General features: G+C 38.0%; 1 protein-coding gene across 1 annotated transcript in view; it reads left to right on the top strand.

The window, feature by feature from the left end:
• The window catches only part of MOXD1 (monooxygenase DBH like 1), a 49,777-nt gene extending 35,267 nt beyond the window's left edge, over positions 1-14,510 (top strand). The window contains exons 7-12 of the mRNA XM_071436461.1: positions 2,378-2,544; positions 3,925-4,116; positions 6,769-6,828; positions 8,568-8,710; positions 11,160-11,328; positions 14,020-14,510. Of these exons, the coding sequence (XP_071292562.1) occupies positions 2,378-2,544; positions 3,925-4,116; positions 6,769-6,828; positions 8,568-8,710; positions 11,160-11,328; positions 14,020-14,184 (896 nt within the window). The 3' untranslated portion in view covers positions 14,185-14,510. The remainder of the gene's footprint in view (positions 1-2,377; positions 2,545-3,924; positions 4,117-6,768; positions 6,829-8,567; positions 8,711-11,159; positions 11,329-14,019) is intronic.
• The last annotated feature ends 7,863 nt before the right edge of the window (positions 14,511-22,373 follow it).

A 22,373-nucleotide genomic window follows, 5' to 3' on the forward strand; every position in this document is an offset into this window, starting at 1 on the left:
CATGGCAAACAGAGCAAATAAAAAGCTGAGGGTTATTTTTGCTCCTGATCAATAGTTCCTGGTTTACAGTGTTTTTCTCATTGCCCTTGAATTTTTTTTTCTGTATTTTTTAGATATACATCTACCTGAACAGTGGACAGTTTCTGAAGTAATATAAATGCAGGTGTCTAGACCATTCACTGGGTAAAATCAGTTTATCTTAAAAGATAAGCTTTTAATTTGTAATAGTGTTTTAAAATTGTTCTTCCTGAATTTAATTTATATTTAGAAGAAGTAAAAGGGACAAACAAAAAATCCCAGGAAAATCAGGGGAACTTTGAAGATGCCTCTGGGAAAGATACTTACAGAAGTTTATTAACCTACTGTACCCAAGAATATTGTGGTGGTTGCTACATATGAACTGAGTAAAATCCAGTGCAGCATAGTATACTGGCCTTTCTTTACACCCCTATGTGTTAAAAGAAATTTTTCTATGTGGGCTATGCCTTACTGTCATTTCCCATCTTCATCTTTTAAATTAATGAATTTTTTTTAATTTAGTGACAGACTCTGTGCTTTCAGCATGTGGGATGCAATAAACTTAATTTGCATCCTTGATATTGTATGCTTTTTCATCAAATGTTGCATGAAAGCCCAAGAAACCATGTGCTGAAAAATTGTGTCCCTTTGATTTGGTTGCGTTCTTAAATCCATCATTTTAATTTACTGTGCTGTATGATAGTGTTGGTTTAGCTGAAGTGGCACATACGAAAAACTGGAAATTGGTAATGTTTTGTTTCCTTTTAAGCTATAGGAACAATTTTGCCTTGCTGGGACAGTCCCAAAAGACCTGGGAAAATTCAGACAGCATAGGCAGAGCAGCGTGTTTGTAATCCAGGTCATGCTTCTCCTCCTCCCTGGCAAAATACACAGTGCAAGATTGTGCCAGGAGTGCAAGAGAGCAGACCTGGGTGCTCCATCTGCTTCTGGTGGGGACAAATGAGTTCTCCTGACACAACAGCAAACCTGCCACTGGGTCACCTTCCTTTGTGGGTTTTGGCACCTGCATTTTCCCAGTTTGGTGAAAGGCTGCACTGTTTGCCTCACATTGTGACCTGGGGTAATGTTTTCCTAAGTGACTCAGATTGGTAGTGGCTTTTGGCTCCCAGTTAGGAGGAGTTGAAACATTTTTTAGTTTAACATGGATGGGTTTCACTGTTTCTGGTTTCGTAGTCCTTAACATTCACTTCTCATTTGAAAGGTGGCCTGTTTTGAGATTGTTTATCAGAAACTCTGACATACCAGAGTTTTGCCATACAGAAGAGTGTATGACTACCATTCTTAATTGGCTATGCATAGTTCATATCCTTTGTTCCTTAATATTTATATGCACTACTCCATCTTAGCTATTTTAGTGACTGTGTAACAGTCCCTGCTCTGTACCTCTGACATTTGCTTATCTTAAAATAGACTGCTGATATCATATTGATGTAAAATTTGGCTTCAGGCACTGCTATGTCTGCTTTGTTTTTCAGAAGACTAATATAGGTCATTAGGAAGCATCTTACCTTCTCTGAGATATTCGATATGTTTTTGAATTTTTCATTTTCAAAATTGAAATTATTTCAGTTATTATTCAAAAATACAGAGATGAATAGATGAGCTAACAGAATTTAGTTCCTGTGCACAAACAGATTAATAATTTTTTGTGTATATCTTTACAAATAAAAATGACTAAAAGAAGAAAAGTATTCTAAGCATTTAGATGATAAAGGCAACATAAATTATTAATAGATGTACAAACAAACACATATGGCTAAACATATGTGGGTGAACAAAATAGATTTGTATTATTTTGACTCTTAGAAACACAGCCTCCAAACAGCAGGCTTCGGTTCTTTAAACCAATTTTTGAAATCAAGATAAGTCCTTGAGTCAGAGTACATTAACGTACTCTGTAATTCTCTTGTCTGCTTCACTCAAGGTGGGGGGTATTGTCTACAAGTGTGGGATTTAGTAAGGCAATTTTCAGGTTTAATTGATGCTCTCTTAATTGGAAAGATTGTAAAAGGGATGTATTTTCTTCATCTCAGGTAGTCTGTAATGTAACAGGCAATCCAAAGCAAAGGGAAAATATAATTAATGGTAGAACCCATTTCTATGAAGAAATAGATAAAATTGTCAAATAGAAGAGAACATGTGGCTTGAAAATTTTAAAGAGAAAAAACACTTCCTGCATATGGTTTCACACATTTCCATAATATTGAGATTGATTCCTTGATTTTCATGTAGAAAACTTATGACACAGCATGGAAAACATGAAGCAATATGGTTTGGGGTTTTTTCTCCTTTAAAAATCTGATTTTTAGCCACAGCTAACTGTGTTCTTTTGTTGCAGGCTTGATAGATAACTCTGGTTTGAGGCTAATTTATACTCCAGTTTTAAGGAAATACGATGCTGGGGTTATTGAAGCTGGTCTTTGGGTCAGCCTGTTCCACAATATCCCACCAGGCATGCCTGAATTTGTGTCAGAGGGTCACTGCACACTGGAATGTCTGGAAGAGGTATGTCCCTTGCCTGAATCCACTGGTTTTCATTCATGGAAATAATTGGAAGAGTCACTTGAGCTTCTTAGAAAGATTGATAGTTTCAGTTGAAAGATGTGAGCAAAGACATCTGATGGTACATGTTGTCCTCCAAAATGTTGTCCTTTTGAACTGGGTACTTGGCATGCTCACTACTCAGGCTGCTTTATTTATTTGAGTAATAATGGATGACACAGGGCTTTTTATTTTGTGTTTATGTAAGCATACACTGCTTTCTGTGGCAAAGCTATTAATAACTTGGTATAGCTAGCCCAGAAAAAAAAGTTTAGACTAATTCAGACCTGGGAATGTGCAAAAGGCTTCTAATGATGAAGTGAAAGCCTGAAAGGTATTCTTACACCAGCCACAGAAACTGAAGACCTGAGCAGGTTTTACATTTATTAAGTTCTTGGTTTCATTAAGAAAATTTATATATCTCTGCAGTTAATGGAAGCACTGTCTAAAATCTGTGGTAACTGTATAATGGGAGATTCTCATATACTTTGTCATCTATAGGGAAAGGTTGAATTAATAACATGGTTTACAATGAAGGCTAAATTAGATATAAAATTTAGATTTGTTCTTGGTGGTGTTAAATGTTGGGTATTGTCCTGGCATTTTCAGCCTTAAAACTCTTGAGCAATCCATTATCATGAGGCTTCTGACCCTAGGGCTGTTCTTGAAAGGTATTGTGATGACAGATTATTTCTACCTTGAGCTCTGAACAAGAATTAAAGCTGACCATACTCAACATAAAGTTTAGATCAGTAGATGTCAGCTAGATTGGGAGTGATGCCAGATTTGTGTCAATTTGGAAAAGTTAATTTTCAAATGTATTTGACCTGGAAAAAACTTCTAGATGTAAACTTATGGTATTTCCCTACCAGTTCACCTAAAGATGGAAAGTAGAGGATGTTACAACTGCAACCTCTCAGTTTAAAGTGTGTCTCTTGGCATCATTCATAACTGCAGAGAAATTCATTTTCACAATAAACATCCACATTCATTAGTGTTAGCCATTACCACCAAAATAATGTGCAGGTTTTAGTACTATTCCTTTGAAAGTCTTAAAACTATTGAGAATTATTTGCAGTCCAGTTGATTTTCATTTTAACAAATGGGTTCATATAGGAGTAAAAATATGTTTTTGTTTTAAAAAATAATCACAGAGAAAACCCCAGCCTTTTTTGGACATAAACCCTGAATTTCACTTAATGTTTTGGTTTTGCTCCAGACTGCATTTTTCAGTAAACTGAGTGAATTCAAAATGCATTAATGAATGTATTTGTAGATGGAATTATATTACATTACATTACTTTTCATTTGGGAACACTGATGGTGTTGGTTTCTCTTGGCCAGGCTCTGGGTGCTGAGAGACCTGCTGGGATTCAAGTGTTTGCAGTACTTCTCCATGCTCACCTTGCTGGCAGAGCTATCAGGATGCGCCACTTCCACAATGGCGAGGAGCAGAAGCTACTTGCTTATGATGACGAGTTTGACTTCAACTTCCAGGAGTTTCAGTACCTGAATGAAGAAAGAACCATCTTGCCAGTATGGCACTCTTAATACTTTTCCTGGAAGTGTTTAAGAGATCATGTGCCTATCATTTTCTCACCTTAGGATTAAATTTGCCACAGAATTTCTTAGCCTAACATCATAGAATTCTTGGATGTTCTGTGAATTTTTCCATTTATCTCAGAGTCACTCATGCATTAAAGTTTCAGTGTCTTGGGAGTGTCCACATGAGTCACCACAGAACTGGCGTGGTTCATCAAATCAAGCTATTCTTTGGGTGCATTTGATAGCCATAATAACCTGAACTTTACGATCACAAATGTTTGAACAAAGCAGATTAGAAAATCCCTTGTGTGCTTGGCTGTACCATCTTCATCCATCCAGAAAGATGAATAATGGAAATGCCTCTGTATGGCTTTACAGAGCTGTGGAACCAAGTAGCATATCTTCAGTATTTGCACCCAGCAAGTATCCAGCCTTACAAACCTGTTTAAAAATCAGCCAAGTCTTCTGTTTGTTTCACACTTTTTCTTGTTGGGAGTAAAACTCCATGCTCATGTTCCATCCAATATTTCACTAGTAAACAAAAACTTTTGAAAGAAGAAATCATACAACTCCATTTACTCTATTCCTGAAAATAGTGCAACAGAACTTGTAGAAATATTCCAACTAAAATTATATTATAAAGCAATAGCTATGCATAGTTATTGCATGAAAAGAGTCTGCATTTTTAGTGTGTCACTCATTTAAAAATTATTCACTTTTCTTTTGTTCTACCCAGTATCTACATTTAAGTTTTGGCATGATGACAGAAATTTTAATGCTGCAAAGCCTGGATGCTCCATATCTGTCCAGGAGAGCAGCTTGTCCTGGTGCATGTGAACAAGCATGTTTTTAAATTGTCAGTTGCAAAATGCCAAAAAATTGAATTTATTTACAATTGGAATCACTAAGGGAGACAGATCTGAAAAGAACATTGAAATGACTGAACTTCAAGTATGGTCAGGAGCCCCATGGTTTAAACTTCAGGGGCTTCTCTTCAAGCCCCTTTCTCTCTTATGTCTCTTCTCCCACACTGTAAGACTTTGATATTTGTACTTTAGAGACAAGAAGCTAAAATGCTAACTTTATAGTTTAATTTCTACAGCAAAACCTGGATGTTCAAGTGCAGAATTTACTCTTTGAAGTAAAATTTCTCATAATCTAGGGGCCTCAAAGACAAAGTTACCTCCTTCAAGAAAGAAGGTTGAAGGGTTTAGGAAGAGGGCTGGCAGAAGATGACAGGTTTGCAGAGAAAGCCTGTAACATTTTTAGGAAAATTCATGCAATTATAACAGAAGGCCTCTTCAAATTCAAGAACATAAGGGAATAGACAACAGAAAAACTATAAAGAGCATTTGATAGTAACAGCAGAACAACAAAAAAAACTAGGTCAAGTAGAAGATGGAAGTCTTTCTCTGAAGAGAACCATTTTTTATGCCTTTCATTTTCATCTTATGCAAAACTACCAGTGCAACTTTACATACATCATCTGGTGTAATTCAGAGAACAGTTTAATCAATTAACTAATACTATGATTTTTCATGTAAGTTCTTGTTAGTCTCTCTTTCTACAAGCTCTCCCAAGAGTGTAACCTTCTTTCAGCTTGTGGAGCACATGTTATTTTTTTTCCTCACATAGTAGCACTCTCTTCTCCATTTGGAAGCAGCAGATCTAGTCTCACAGAAGGAACAATTTTAGTGAATGTTATCCAGTCTGTAAGATACGAGAGCCAGAGACCTCATTGACAGGAACAGAGTATTCCCACTGGAAGCAGTGACACTGTGCCAGCTCAAGCTACTTCAGAAACCTCTGTCTCCATTTGGCTGACATGAGGCTGATGCACCTTCTTCCAGCAGTCTGGAGTACAGATTGTGCTAGCCTTGATCTGGAGAAACAGCCTATAGGAAAGGAGAAATTCTCAGCCTTTGAAGGGTGATCTGTTTCTTTTTAGGGAAGCATAATGGTTGATAAGGGAAGATGATACAAAAAAATTCGACTTGATTATCACGGGGATTTTCAAATTTGTACTTGATTAGGTATAGGGAGTTAAAGTATTACCAGACTGTAAGTATTACCAGTTTGTCAAGACACCAAAAAGTTAATTGTATGTGCTTGAGAAGGTAAGTATTCAGCCTTTCCCATACATATCTGTCAATGTAGTGAAGTCTTTGCCTGCCACTCCTCTACTCCCAGGCTTGGCAGAGATATAGTTGTTTTTGTGATGTGGAAAGCCTTCTTTTCCTCATTTGCCAAATATTTCTATTGAAGTTGGCAGTGTAAATTAGCCTGGGTTAAGTAGCACTGGATGAGTTTTGCAGCAAGAATAATTTGTTTACATTGTCTACTATATAATTTTCCAGAAAATTGGATGGTAACTGGGTACCTTCATTGCTATTTTAAAAGAAAGTCAAACAACACTCTTATTAAAACTGTTTAAATCCATGGGGGATCCCTGAGGATCTGGATAATATGAATGCTAAGTGCCAAGGCCTTAACATATGGCAATTGCCTAATCCTTAACTCTTTCAAAACGTCATATCCACTGCTCTGATATTTATTACTTGAGTGCTTGCTGTCATCTGTGGTTACCTGAAGCTGGTGTTGATAAAGTTCAGAACTGTGAACTTCCTAAATTTTGTATTTCAGGGTGATAATTTAGTCACAGAATGCCACTACAGTACTGTGGACCGAATTCGCATGACGTGGGTAAGCAATATTTTGGTGGATCAAAATAAGTACACAGATAATATTGGGGACTAAAACCTTTTTCACAGAACACTGTTTTAAAAAAGTGAATTTACTTACTAATTCCTGTGTGCACATAACTATTTATTGTCTTTCCTTTCGTAGATTCTTAGGTTTTAAAGTCATCTGAGCTATTGTGATCTTGGTCTGATCTTTTGCTTAAGGCATTCATATGACTAGTTTGTAAAAATAAGCACGTCAGCTCATAAAAAATCCTTAGAAGTCAAACTTTTCTGGTATAAGGAGTGCTTTCTTCACAACATGTATTAACATGCAAATTCTGCGTACTGTAATGAATCATTTTTATGAAGTTGTTACGCATTTTTCCTGGAATTGTAATTGCCAGTTCTTTTGTATTGATTTTTAGATAAGCTGTGATCAGAAGGTTTTCCAACTATTTAGTTTTGCGCCTAATACAGAATCCAGGCAGAATGAAGGTCCTTTGGGTTGGGAAGAGGTGTTGGGAAACCATCCTCCCTGCTGAGGGTGTCCAGCTCTGGTTTGGCACAGTCTCCCAGAAGCAGCTTGATAGATTAACAGAGGCACTGGGCATTGCAGTGCAGTCACTAGGTTTTGGAGGTGAAGTAAATTTGGTTACTCGGACATGGGCTGCACTGTCCCAGTTGTCTAGGAGCACATAGAGTGATGCCAAACCCACTATGTCTATGGGAGGGATATAGCTGCCTGTGCCAAGGTCTGATGCTGCTTCCTGGGGGAGTGGCTGGATCCAAACCTCTGGGAAGTGAGACCTGAGGGCTGTCTGTTTTGCAGGGAAAAGCTGTTCCTGGCATCCAGAGAGCAAAGGGATACTTCTCCCTGAGTAATGGATTGCATGTAGGCATATGCAATAGTTATTTAATGAAAAGCAAAAGAGCAAGAATGAAGGCTTTTGAGTTTTTTGTCCTGTTTTCTTGTGTGGTGACCACACTAACTCTTGGCTCATGTGTTTTCTCCATTCCTATTCCTGTGGTTCCATGAGACTTGTGGAAGTGTTCCCACCCAGGATTTAGGAACATGTAGTTTATAATCTTGTCCATGTTTACCAAGATTAATTTTAAGTTGGTTGTTTGCCCCATGGTTCTCAATGGAAGATTGCTTAAGAATCTGTTTCTTCTGTTAGCTAGAAATATTATTCTAATAACTAATTTTATAATGCATGCTCATTTTTTCTTGAGTCAACATTATCTGTTAATAGAAATAATTCTTTTCCTTCTTGCTTTTTACTGGCATATGTACTTACAACCTAAGTTCATAGGTTGTAAGGAGTATGAATCTTCCATCCCAGCCTCTGTTTTACTAGGCAAAGCTCAATTAATTTCTTATTAAACATATTAATTGTCCTACAAGATTTTTTTCCTTATCTGTTCCACTTTTCTGAAATGTGGTTAATCTAAGTACCTTGGGGGCAACTGAAAGCAAACCTGAACTTCTCAGATAGTACACTTCAATATAATATGAGCCTTATTTTATTCACAGGTGTTCTTTCTGATGTCTTTTAACTTAGAAGCTATTGCTTGAGCTTCCAGAGTATTTTGTAATTAATTATGTAATAGCTTCTTGCTACTTGACAACCTCATGTACGAGATAAACTTGTCAAATTTGGCCTTCTGATACATTTTCATTAGCATCTGAATGCTAATCAGTGGTTTAATTTGTGGGATTCCAGTGCTACCCTGATTAATGAAAAATCCCATTTTCAGGGTGGTCTGAGCACCAGGAATGAAATGTGCCTGTCATACCTGCTCTATTACCCGAGAATCAACCTCACCCGCTGTGCGAGCATTCCAGATATAATGGAACAGCTCCAGTTCATTGGTGTTAAGGAAATCTATCGACCAGTCAGGTATGTAAAATTTTTATGAATATGTGCAGCACCTCTCTCTCTGTCTGTGGGATTCTTGGATCATTTTTATACAACTTTTCTTTCTTTCTGGTAGAAAGAAAAGAAACATAGTCACTGTGCCACTTCTTTTGGTCAATATGCTGTGCTGCCATTTTTCCTGCCAAATTATTTTGCATCTTTTTTTCTTCTGATAGAAAAGCAGTTTCTTCTTTTAAGGAAATAATACTGTTAACATTGTTTTTGTTGTTTTTTTTTGTTTTTTTTTTTTTTTTTACCACATACATCTGTGAAAAGGCTATATATCAATATTTTAAATCTATCAATTTATTAAAACATGTCAATGTTTCATATATAGAGAAGTAATTTTGAAAAAGAGTTTGTGAGCTGGTTATTGAATTTCCCTCAGTAGTTCTGTTGACAGGAATTCCGAGGACAAAAATATGTTCCTTATAGTGCTTAAAATTAAAGCATCTCAACAGGAGATTGTAAACAGTGAGAACAGTGAGAACAGTCAAAAGTGGAATGTTCCCAAATGAATGAAATGCAGAAAAATAATCAAACAATAAAAAGTTGAATGAACATTTTCTGGTGAAAGGTGAATTGCATTTGCATTTTTAGTTGCACTAAACTACTGTAATAGTAAGATTTTAAAATCAAATGGACAGAGTAATAGTGTGTCATCACAAATTTTAAAAGTTGTCTTTGCTTATACAGTTTATCTTAGCAAACCATATAAAGCTATTATTGCAAAATAATTTGACATACAGGCTTAGTGGTCTTAGTTCTGAAATTTATATTCAAGAAGAGTTTGAAGGAAGTCACAGTGCAATCAATGTCTACATAATTTTCCACACTATTTCCATTTACAACCTCTTTTAATGCAGGGAGAACAGAGTTTCTAAATTAGTCCTATCTAAAAGAGTCTTTCTGAGCTTAGAAAGAAAATATTCTAACAAATGTATGCTCTCTTGAGTGTTCATTCATGATAACTGTACTTAAGGAAAAAATGCACATTTGGCCTGGGGAAATAAAGATGTTCTGAATAGAGTAAGTATGCAGACTGTCTGCCACAAATGGAATAGTAATTAGAAGAGGAGATTATTAATGCCTCTAGTATTTATGACCTAATCCACAATTCTTGTTTCATTAAACTCTGTCAGCCTAAGGATATGTGACCTGATCCTCATCTCTCTTGTGTCAGTCTAACACTAGAATTGCTTCACTGACTTTTTCAAAATCTCTCTTGACTTACAAATGCAAACTGGGAGTAGGATGAAGGCATTGTGGCTCACTTAAAAACATTTTTCCTCTGTTTGGTGGCACAGACACCAGTTTAAATCATGAGGAGAAGAGATAAAATTGGGCTTGAGTACCATAATACTTGGTTAAAATCACAGTCTCTATGCCTAGATGTTGAGTGGAGCAGAAATTTGGGGAATAGACAATTTCCCCAAAGCAAGTGGGAGACAGCCTACTACAAGATAACACAGATCTGTTTAAAGTATTCTGAAAAGATAACTCATGCTCCAATCACAGTATTAATTAGGTACTTGATAAAGGTTTAGATACTTCTGTTCTTCCTCTAGCTGTATTGATTTTGTGTTTGTAATAGTTTGATTCCTCCACCATGTTTTTTCCGTTCATCTCAGTAAAGTCAGACAAGAAGAAAGCAGAAACAATTGAAAAGGTTGTGGGTTATGGATTTTTGGTTTTTCTTTTAATTTTCCTATGTTACTTTTTTTAGTTTTCTTTACTGAATGAAATCTCATTCCTTCCCTTTCCATGTGGCTGGTGAGAAATGAGATTGTCCCCATTTGTTCATGGGAAGGATTCCCACACTTGGCCAGACAGATCTTTCAGAGCAGTGCAGCAGGTCTCTGAACCACCTCTGGCCAAAAGTACCCTTGCAGCCAGCTTGTAGGAATATGCCAAAGGGAGAGTCCACAACCCTGGTTATTATCTGCTGCCCACCAGTGCAGAGCAACTCCTCAGTTCTGACCTGAGCTTGGCAGAACCGTCTGCAAGCAGCTTTCTAATGGCAAAGGTTCCTTGGCAACCTGGCCTGCCAAACCTCAGAGAGCGTGTGGCTTTCCTTTGTTTTTGTTTTTGTTTTCTTCAGAAGTTACAGCAGATCTGCTTTGTATTGCTTGTGCATTGAGTTTGTGGATCAGAAAAGAGCAATGTACCTCTTGAAGTCCTTCATTTCCAAAAGCATCTGGTAGCAAGTACTAACCTGCTGATAGCCTTTCATGAGTCTGTCAAAATCAATGAAACTGCATCAGTTTTCAGTAGAAGAGAACTTTGTTGAAAAGAGAACTTTGTGAGCTAGGCATAATATACATAGCTGTAGTGTGTTTATTTTTCTAAGTTCCCCAGAAGTTTTCCTCGTTCATTTCAGCCTGATAGTTTTTTATCTATTTTTTAAAATTAATTGTTTGTTTTTCTTTAGGACTTGGCCTTTCATTATCAAGAGTCCTAAGCAATATAAAAACCTGTCTTTTATGGATGCAATGAACAAATTCAAATGGTCCAGATCAGAGGGTCTCTCCTATAATCAACTTGTGCTTAAACTACCTGTGAACGTGAGATGTTCTAAAACAGATAATGCCGAATGGTCGGTAAGTCTGTGTGCTGAAAAGGAGGCAATGATGACATGAAACTACTTTGATTTACTGTGTTTCAATGCATGTGAGTAACTATATGATTATATGTCTTTAGGATGTTTACACAGCTATATTTCATTTACATACAATAACAAATGATGAGAATATTTTACCAGTGCTTTCATCTAGCTTGAGTTCTAGAAGCATTTAAAAAGAATAGAGAAGTTGGAGCTTTAATCAGCACCTGGGATCAGTAATAGGAAGATGGAGTCTTTCAGTGGGGCTGGGACTGATCAGAGAGCAGCCATGTACGTCAGGTGAAGTGACCATGCCAGGAAACTGTCCTACCTTGGCTACCTCCATGGTCAGGGACTTATGTTAGGGTCTTGCAACAGATGATTTGAAATCCCTAAATCAGGTTTCCTCTCTGAGACACCTTCTAGGGGAAGCTTACTGACTGCATAATGAAGCCTCAAGAATCTGCCTTCTTAACTTGGGCATCTAGAAAACCTAAAGCTGTATGAATATTCTTGCAATAAGTCATGCTTTTTTAATGATCCTAGAATTGTCTATAGTATTGGGCCAGAAAAATAAAATTGGATAGTCTGTTCCCTTTGTGCAACTTATTAAGATTTTATCTTCCATGGTTTTACTTTCCCTATTGTCTTGATGAAAAAACCTGTAAGAGAAAATATAATTCCCCAATAAATTATTATTTATTCTAAATATCTATTGGTATTTTACCAGAACACTGCTGAGAAAAGTTGTCATCTTCAATGTTGATGTTTGTTTAAAAAGAATGGCTAGTGCATGTCATATCATCCCTAAAAAAAAATGCTTTAAAATATGTATTCCTCTTTGAACTCCTTTACAGACTCCAAATTCGAGGCTTTTACTTTTTTGAGATTTTCTGTTCAGAATTAGAGGCAGTCTCACTGTACCAGCTTATTTCCTATTGTGATTTCAGTCCAGTGTAGCAGAGCTGCTGTGAGATACTACTGATGAAGTAATTCCTATGAAAGGATTTCTGCCTCATCCTCCTCACCCTAGAAGATAGCCCATGCTTCCTCATAGTGTGTCACAGAGTCCTTTCAGGTGTTGAAGAAATTGCCCCTCCTACAGCAGCGTTCTTGTGTTTTTCCAATATAGGTCAGACTGTTCTGCCCATTGGATGACAAAGGAATACTGTGTGCTATAAGTAATGAAAGAGGTTCTGTCCCATTGTAGACCTCCTGTGGAAAGTAGTTGTAGACAGAAAAAAAAACAGTTGTAGACAATACTGTGACTTTTCACCAGTTTTGGTTAGACTTCTTGACCTTTATAGCTGATGACTAGTAGCAATTGCATAGCCACCCTTTCACTGATTATTTGTCAGAGAACAAGTCAAGATGATGAAAAGCACAGAAATTTTATCAAGAGGGGATAGGCTGAGGTTTTTTTAATTGTATACTTTCTGGAAAATGCTGTTGCTCTTTATCTTACAGGATGAAGGAACAATACTTACAACTCAAAGAATGAGCTCACTGAAACTGGGAGTTCTTAGCTCTTCCTTAATCATAGTTTCCTTTTTCAAAATGACATGGGCATATTCTTCAAAGCTAAGATTAGGACTCTTTCCTTTCCCTTCCCTTATTAGTGATATTACACTTAAATGACCATCCTCATTAAAATCAGGGACAGATTTAACCTGAATAGCCAAACAATCCCTCAGTTGTTACAAGACTGAAAAAAATTGAAGCAGAGGAACTGAGTTGAAAATACCTTCTTTTTTCTATAGAGTTGGTCTGTATTTCAGTTTTACTTTTGTGTTGTGTTTGCTAAGATTAAGTCAATATTCAGTTGGGGTTTCTTTCTAGGGTACAGAATAATAGCAACATAGATGAAGTCCCCAAAGCAAGCATATGCTGTACAGGTGGGCATTCAACCTTTCAAAAATGTGCCCAGGAGCTTACTTTCTGCAAAGCTTATTTTCTTTAACATGTAGGGAGTAAATTTAGGAAAAGCAAGCTGAGCTGTGTACACAAATGTCTCCAATTTCATGTCAAAACTATAGCAAACACGTAGTTACGTCAAATCCCATAAAATTGCACTGAGTTCTATGGGAAGAGTGAAAAATGCTCAGTACATAGCAATATGACACTGCTGTATGTGACCTTGCTTGAGCAGGGACATGGAACCCAATGACCTCCAGAGATCCTTTCCAACCACAACCATTCTGTGGTTCTGTGGAACAAAACCTGTGTACACAGTTTTAGCTGTTTTGTACGTGCAAGTGTGAGCCTTGCACTCAGAAATGAACACATTCAAATATCATCCTATATCCCCACAGCAGAGTGACACTGCCAGCTTTCGTTTGTATTTGACAGAAAGATGAAAACAACAACCAAACCTGCCAAACAACCCCACAAAGCAAAATAAGGTTACTCAAATAAGCCAACCAAAGTCTATCCTTGCTTGACTGTAGAGGATGCCAGTGTGTACTGCTGCTCTCGAGCTGAGAATGTTGGATATGCACACTGGCTGATCATTTGGCATGCAGTATATTCATATTTTTACTGAGCTTGATGTTTCCACAGTGACAATCACAGCCCAAGTACCAAACTATCAATAGACTATCAGGCAAGCTGCCAATTATCTTGAGAGCAAAAAGAGTTTTCTAATCTTATGTGACAAAACTCTGATAATTTTTTGCTATTTTAATTTCAGATCCAAGGCATGACAGCTTTACCTCCTGATATAGAGCGACCATACAAGACAGAGCCAGTAATATGCAGTTCATCTTCCTGTTTAAATTGCAGTTTATTCCTTACCCTGTTGTGTATTGTATACATCACAGCCAGTACCATAGGAAACACTGAGCCCTTTGTATAATAATTTTTATTCATCTGTGTTCTGTATGCCATGCAAGTTCTGATGTGTTTGCACTGTTGCTATTGTAGATTTATTTTTTTACTTATTAATGAACTACATTTGCTGGATCAAAACAAAATGTGTACATCCTTTGGAAACTGTGGGGTTTTTGGTTTTCAATGTAAAATATGTATGAAATACAGTAGGTACACTGAAACATTGCATATTGAAATATTTTCCTGTACCATTTTCTTATACTTTGTCCTGCCTCTTTCATGTGGTGCTTTCAAAGTCATCTATGTATATGGGTAAAATTAATAAACTAAAAGCAACTTAGTTAACCACAATCAGCCTGGTCTGTGTTGTATTATTTTGCCTTGATTGTTGTTATCTGCAGGTAATGAAAGCACTGCTATATGGACAGGACTTGCAAACATAAATTTGGGCATGTCTGGCTGACATGTGCCATAAAGCTATGGGAAGGATTCATTCAGTCTGGACATTTCTGGGAGCAGCACACTACAAAACCATCTTAGCTCCTGAGATATGAGAACTAAGGGTGCTAAAGGGATGAAAAACACAGGCAGAACCCCAAATCTCCTCATTGTGAATCCTGTACAAATCCTTTGGCTTTGTTGGCATTTCTTTTTCCTGATCCCAGGTAGTTCAGGGCGTTGCTTGTGTCCTAAGATATTTGCACAGTGAATAAATCTTTGGCGAGAAGTAGGCATTCCTTTTCTAGATTTGATCTGGACAGCAGGAGCAATAAAGATTTATCTCACATTTAGGCTCTGCCATGCACAGGGAACTGAGCCTGCCAGCAGCTATTGTTAGCACATGCTGAGCATTGCAATAGGCCAAACTGCTGATTAAGAGGTTGTTTTTCTGTCTCATATGTACAAAGTTTTATTTATATTCAGAAATTGGCAACTTTTCAACTCAGATGGTGTTGGGTAGGGAAGATTCCTGAAAGAGACAAAATTTATTGCTCCCCAGTGAAATTATGCCACACAGTAGAAAAGGACTGAACATTGAAAAAAAAAACCATTCATTTTTGTAGCCCCACTGCAGTTACAGTAAGCTATAATTTTTTCAGTATTGCATAAACATTTTTGGAGTGTGGCTGTAAAAATAAGTTAGTCTGGATGCTGAGAGTGCTTCCCTGATCGCTGCAACACCTGCTCTACAACTAACCTCTGTAGACTTAGTTACACACAGGCTTTGCTATGTACATTTTATGACATTGAGCACTTCTGTGCAGTGTGGTGAGTCCAGAGCAGATCAAGAACCTGAGCTAAAATGCTTTTCTGCCCATTTTTATTCATTAACTGTTAACAACTGATATCAGCTCTCTGTGCAGCTCCTCTTCTTAAGCAGGGCAGGCTGTTTTATGCAAAGAAATATCACATAAGAAGGAAGATGAGGAGAGGATCTGGCAGCTGTCTTCTCTGAATTTGAAAAGTAAAAAGGAAAGCATCACAGAGCTGGTAGGGCTCCTCTGCATGTAGCCAAAATTACAATGCATGTGATAGCTGACAGGAGAGAGGCACTGAAGCAGCTCCATGTCTCAAGTAGAGATGAAAGATTTAATCAAGGGTAGATTAATTTTCTAGGAGCTATAGCAATCTCATTAGAGAACTTATGCATAAAGGGAGTTTAAGATGGGCCATGAAGGTAAAAGTTCACAAGGCCAGCTTTATCCTTCTGATGCTGTATCTGTACTTGGCTTGGAAAAACTCCTACATGGGAAAATTCTTTATCATTGTTGGGGAGGTTTTTGCTCCAAATATACCTGGACTGTGATATATTCTGTCATTCTTCCCTTTAGTTCTGGATGAGCTAAGGAAGTAGTGTATGCCAAATAGCATGTGGGTTTTTTTGGGATTAAGCTCCTGAAGTTTCAATAAAGAAATGTAACTATGTAGGTGTCTTCTTCCTGCCAGAAGAACTATGTTCTTCTGTTTTGTAGTCCCAAATATAACTGGTTGAAAAGAGTAGTCATGGTGAATTATAGGCAGAAAAGTCTTCTGACTGATTATTTTTACAGATCTTTTCTGAATGTAAAAAAAGTGAGGGGCATCCTCCATCTACTAAGATATCATGAAGTCTAGGATGCATCCTATTCTAACAGGAGTCAGCAGGGACCTTGGCCTTTCTTATGCTCAAACCCATCCCTAATCTAGGCATGTTTTAACAGCTTTTCTTCAGGGAGCAAGGGGAAAAATAACAGGCAATGAAATGAGAAAAGAGCTTTTGTGTTGGATAGAGGAGCCCTTTCACATGCAGTGTTGTGTCTCATTTGCTACTACTGGCATCCATCCTGGGTTGACTTGATTTGCAAAACATATAAATCAGATCTAGGGTTAATTTCATTCTGTCTGTTCTCTGATTTGATGCAGTTTCTTATCTACAGGGATTTCCTTTCTGTGGGCACCCATCCTAGGAACACGTGAACAGATGGGTGTTTGTTTTTGCTATCCAGTATGGCACAAGATGATGTAAAGCAAAGCCAGCTCAGAAAGGATGTCTGTGAGAGATAGCTGCCAGCATATCAGGCAGACCTGTCATATACACTAAACACTCATTTTTGTTTAACCCACAAGTGTTTTATGATTTCTGGGGGAATGGAAAGGAAAATTTTGCTTCACAGGTAAATAAAAAGAGAAATTGGTGATAGAGTTCTGGGATATTTCCAAATAAAAGAATCCAAGACAGATGTGAACACATTATTACAGAAACTTAAAACCAGAAAACAAATAAAAACCAGTCTGAAATTGTTGAGAATTCAAACAAGGATAAAAGTGAGAAATGCTACGAGCTAACTCTATGTCACTGAAGAAAAACATGTAGCAAGCACACACCTAGTCACACTGCACAGGAAAAAGCTCTCAGACACAGATCTCTGTGGTTTTCTCTCATTATTGAGCTCTAGTAAAGCATATGTTCTTTGTGTTTCTACCCAAAGCATTTATAATAGTTATAGTTAATAGCATATACAGTAAGTACTATTATCAAGCAAACCATGGTGGTGAAGATGTATATACATTGGAAAATCTATGACTTGTAGATGATGAGCACAAAAATGACTACACACAATACATTATTTTAACAATTATGTCATTCATGCTTTTCTTTGTGTGAAAAAAATAGTTAAAAGTTTCTAGTGAGAAGCCAGATATGTAAATATTTTAGTGGTATTAAATATTTGGTGGATTGCATTCTCCAACAGTTGCTGAAAATGTTTTAATAATATTCCTTACAAAATGATCCAGTCACCTATCACCTGCAGACTATCTATAGATGTACTATTTATAGCATTTAATCCCTTTTGGGTCTATTATTTATCCATTACAGATCTTCCATTTAAACATGTGGCTCTCCTCAAATATCCCTCTCATCTAAATTGACAACCATTTGGGATTTTGCCTGTGTGTAGTGAAAACAGGATGCAGGACATCTGAAATAGGAACACTGGTGTTTACGTAGCTATACCATTTGTCCCTGTAGAGGAGAATGTCATTTTCTGATCTCATTTCCCCTGCTGGAGGCCCTATACAGGCATCTATACAACCCCATGTCAGCCCATTCTTGGCTGCATAGCGTGACATCTTGGCAGGGTGCAAGTGTGGACCAGTGCAAGGGTGAGAGGCTGAATCCCAGCTGTGGGAGTGCAACTGTATTGGGCTTAATTCCTTTCACTGGGGAGGTCTGGCTTGTTTAAAAGAGGCCTGTTTGGCCATATTATCCCAGATGCCATAGGGGCACAAATTTAATAAACAAAATCCAGCAGAAACACTGGCCTCATTCTCCTCTTTCCTCCCATCAAGCAGAAAGTGACTATTTTTAGACCAATCATTACTACTGGAATGTTTAAGAATTTTCATTCCTTCTGCCCTTTGCCTCTTATTTCTGATTTTTGGTACATCTGTGTCTCCTATAAGGGTGAGGGAGAGAGAAAGAGAGAGAGAGAGAGCAAACATCCTCAACCTTTTTGCAGAGGGTAAAGCTGGGAGAAGAAAATGACAACTGTGACAGAGAAAGCCCCTCTAGCCCCCTTCCTCCACTCCCAGAGAGGTCTCCCTAGGTCATGGGTGCCCTCACAAGCAGTTGCCATCCCCTCACCAGTGTCCTGCACTGGACACTGGGGGTGGGTACAGCCATGGAGTTTCCCTACTTCAGCCCCTGCAAAGTGCAGGTGGTGCAGGTGCAGTTGCCCCATCACCCAACACCTAAGGCCTGATGCTTAGGGTACTCACCTAGGTGAAAAATGTAAACATAATTTATGTTTGCACACCAAATCAAGCAAAGGAGACTATTCACCTAGATTGAATTTTTAGCTTTGTGGTGTTTCCAGTTTACAGGAAAATGGTAAGGTACCAGGCAAACATTGGGAAATTTAAGATGACTAAAAATGTGACTTACAGTCTGCTTCTGGGCATACTAGAAAAATATTTACTTCAAGAAAATGTCTTTTTGCTCTGCATGCAACAGACTCCTGTAACAGGAAATCTGGGGCTTCACATCTGCTCTAGGACAACGTATTGCAGTTGCACTACCAATGGCAACTAACAGTGTGCTGTGGAGGTGAGCTCTGAGAGACAGAAAGCTCTGCTTGTGAAACACAAACAGATTGTGTAAATACTCCTGGAGACTCAGAGACTTATTGGCAAGGTAAATTGCCTTTTGTGAGGCTGCTCTCTCCTTTCCTATGGGTGTCTCCCTTGGGTTGCATATACATCACCTTGTAAATGCTGTTTCTTGCATCCTAGCAAGCAAGAAACCAGCAGGGAGCTGAATGTGCTTCTTTCACTAGAGACGCCAGACCAGACAAGTTGTAGCGTTTACAATGCTGTTACAAAATTATGGCAAAGAAAAAAAAATATTGCTCTGTCTTTTAGTTTTAGAGGCTTGAGCAAGTGTTTCCTGAGCACATTGCCATTATTTAATCATGATTTAAACTTCCCTCTTTGCAGTGATTTTTAAGAAACATAGCTGTATTTTTCACTAAAAATTTCCAATCTCTTGAGAGAAAAATTGGCAAAATCCAAGCTGCTAACTCCTTCCCCTGCTCTAACCTGTGAACTAGAGAATAAAAGGTTCTTAAAGCTTGACACGATACTGTGAAACATTTTGCATTATGAAGAAATAAGAATAATGTGACAATCTCAAATGCCTATGATCGCAAATTCTCAGTACAAGAGAAAATACATTAAAAATGCCCACTTTGTTAAGACAAATAGCATTTCTGTGGGTCTCCTGTTGGTTTCCTGGAGAGTTTATGCTCTTAGGTCTAAAGAGGATGTTGTGCAGTATATTTTTCTTTCTCACAGGTTGTCTTGAGATTGCATGACTAGTTTGTCTTTAGAAGATGTCTTAAAGTATTTTAGAGGATAAGGTTTGAAAACTTCTTCATAACCTGTGCAAAACCTTGCAAAGGATTTCTGGGGAATACAGTAAATTTATATATAACAAATCTGCACTATTCTGTGCAAACCATAGAAGCTGCTCAACTGTAGGCCATTATTTGTAGCATCATCTAATAAATCTGGGGGAAGCTATTCCCAGATTGTGCCTCTCTGGGAGACTCTAAGTGAAATACTGAACCTGGACACATTTTTAGACTTGACAGGTTGGATTTGCTGCTGATGTAGGTGACACAAATCCATTATAGAGCTATATGGATCTTCCTCCTCCTTCAGCAGTTGAGGAGTTAGTGTTCTAAGGCTGGCAAGACAGAGAAAAGTAGGTCAGAAAGTTGAGAAAGGCATCTCAGGAACCAGACCATAGGGAAAAAAATTAAAGATAGATGTGTCCAACTGAACATACCTCCAAAGGTTAGTGCTTTTTAGCTAGGGTGTGGAAGAGCTGAGCTGCAGAGAGAAGAGAGATGATCACTGAATATGAAATTTGTTGGTATTTTTGAAAAGCATGATGGATGGAAAGAACAACTGAGTTCATAGTTAAGGTGTTGAACAGAGCTTAGGAGTCCCAAGTTCAGTAGTGTATCCATGCCATTACCAGGAATATGTCTCCAAACCCTTCAAGACAGGGTGATGATGGATAAATCTGTGAAAATGGATACCACAGGGAGACAGAGAACTCCCACATATATACAGAGACTGTAACAGTGCTGAAGTAAAGAAATTATTAAAGAGATTTTATTGGGAGGAGAATTAGGCAAAACAAAATTATGGAAGGCTGGAAAAGACAAGTAGCCAAGAGTTTCAGATTATGAAATCTGTCCATCTTGTTGTTCTTCTCCTATATGAAGTCCTAGCGATTTTTATCTGGGACAGGTAATCTTAGATTTGGCAAAAACTTTCCCCTTTGAGGGACATTCCTTGGCAGAAGGTAGTTTGGTAACCAGACAAGATCTTTCCCTTGTAAATAGAAAGATAAAACATGCCTTTTCTAAGGACCTCCTTTTTCTAACACTAGGCCTGTGTTAAAGGCCTAGTATCTGTCTGCCAAAGTTGATTCTTAGAAACTGTTCTTTTCTGGGTTTTTTATTTTTTTGGTTGGGGTTTTTTTGAACCAGATTAGGGTTTTTAAGAATGTTTCACTATTTTTCCCTAAAAAATATTTGTATGACATTGCAACAGGTTAAAGTTTTTGAAATGGCAAGGTAAGGAAAAGATTTCATATTAGAAAAATATACAGATTATGTTCTCTAGTCAGCCTCAACCCCAACAGGGAGAGTAAAATAGATCCATCTATATAACATTCTCTTCAAAGTTTAACTCTCAATTTTCAAATATTGCTGTTCTCCTTCTATTAGTAGTTGTTGGACTAAGGGATATCTTAATTTCTTTGGATTTAGTTCCCAGCTGGTTTACCACAATAATTTCCTTTCTCTGTCACTCCCATTATTCCTATTCTAACCCTAGCTAGAATTTTTCTAGTCCTCAGCTACCTTAAAACAGGTAACACAAGATCCCAGCTAATGATGGTGTTACTAAGAAAGGTTTTCACTTTTCTTTGTCTTTTTTTTTTTTTTTAAAGCCACGGATTTTACTCTGTCTGACACAAAGACATTGTTATTTTGCTTCTTCGGCTGCGACAAATGCTTGAAGTATTCTCTCCTGCTCCTGCCTGCAGAGTGGGATAGCAGCAGAGTCAGAGGAGGAATTTTAAAGTGTTGACTTCTAGTATGGTAGCAGGTAATTGCCAGTTTCCCCACAATATGCTGTGGTCTTACCCCCCTGCCCATCTGCTAGCCTTGAAGCAATGGACAGCTGAGATACCCAGGCAGGAGAATGGACTTGCCAAACTTGAGAGGTTCTTCATGTCTTTTTTTGACCACATCCATCTTAATTTGTAGAGGAGGGAGGGCTCCTTCCTAGCAGAAGGAATAAAATATTTTTTGCCCCCACTTCCCCCCCCCCCCCCCAATCTTTCATGGTTTCCTCTTCGATTTTGCTTTAAAACCTGAAAAAGAGAGAACCAGACTGAAAAAATAACTGCTTATTGAATAGCACTCTCTGCTGTCCTCTGAGAGATCTGCACATGCTATCAGCTCTAAGCTTTTCGATAAAAGGGACACTTCATACCCTGGAAGCAACAAAGAGCTCATGTTAACCAGTCTTTTGTGCCGACCCTAAACCCTGCTGTTTGCCTTGTTTGCCTTCCCAGGCAAGAGAGAGAGCTCAGTGGCAGTGAAGGAAAGGAGGGAAGGCCCAAAGTACACTCAGCCATTAGAACCCCATCCTCAGCGCCCATCTGGTTTAGTGCCTGCTGATGTAGTGTCAGGTGCAGGTGCAGAGGTCAGAGGGGAAGAGCTGAAATCAGGCACTATCAATGCACTTTACAGAAGTAGAAAACCCCCCAACAACTGCTAAGCATCTGCCTTCTTCAAAAAATAAGTCATTTTACGAAGGTGTTGTACAGGGACAAAAGACGGAACATTTTATGTGTAAACTGTTATATCTGTAATTTATACCAGTATAAAGTTATTTGCAGTGGTTGGCCTACTCCCAGAAAGAAAAGGGAAAAATTGGTACAAAAACAGAACCAGAAAAGTGCACCTACCTACACCAAGTTATACTTATAAAGCAGAAAAATAAAGTGTTCAATCCCCTCCAGAGCTAAAGCAAAGCTGCTATGCAGACAAAGAATCATCACTAAAGACACATCATTCATACTCACCTTCTAAGTTTAACAATGTAAATAGCAGTATCCGAGAGTGTCAGGCAACCCAAAAATGACAGGGA

This window comes from Agelaius tricolor, unplaced genomic scaffold, assembly GCF_023055355.1.
Source record: "Agelaius tricolor isolate 1412-34295 unplaced genomic scaffold, bAgeTri1.0.p SCAF_1, whole genome shotgun sequence".
NCBI classification, from domain to species: Eukaryota; Metazoa; Chordata; class Aves; order Passeriformes; family Icteridae; genus Agelaius; species Agelaius tricolor.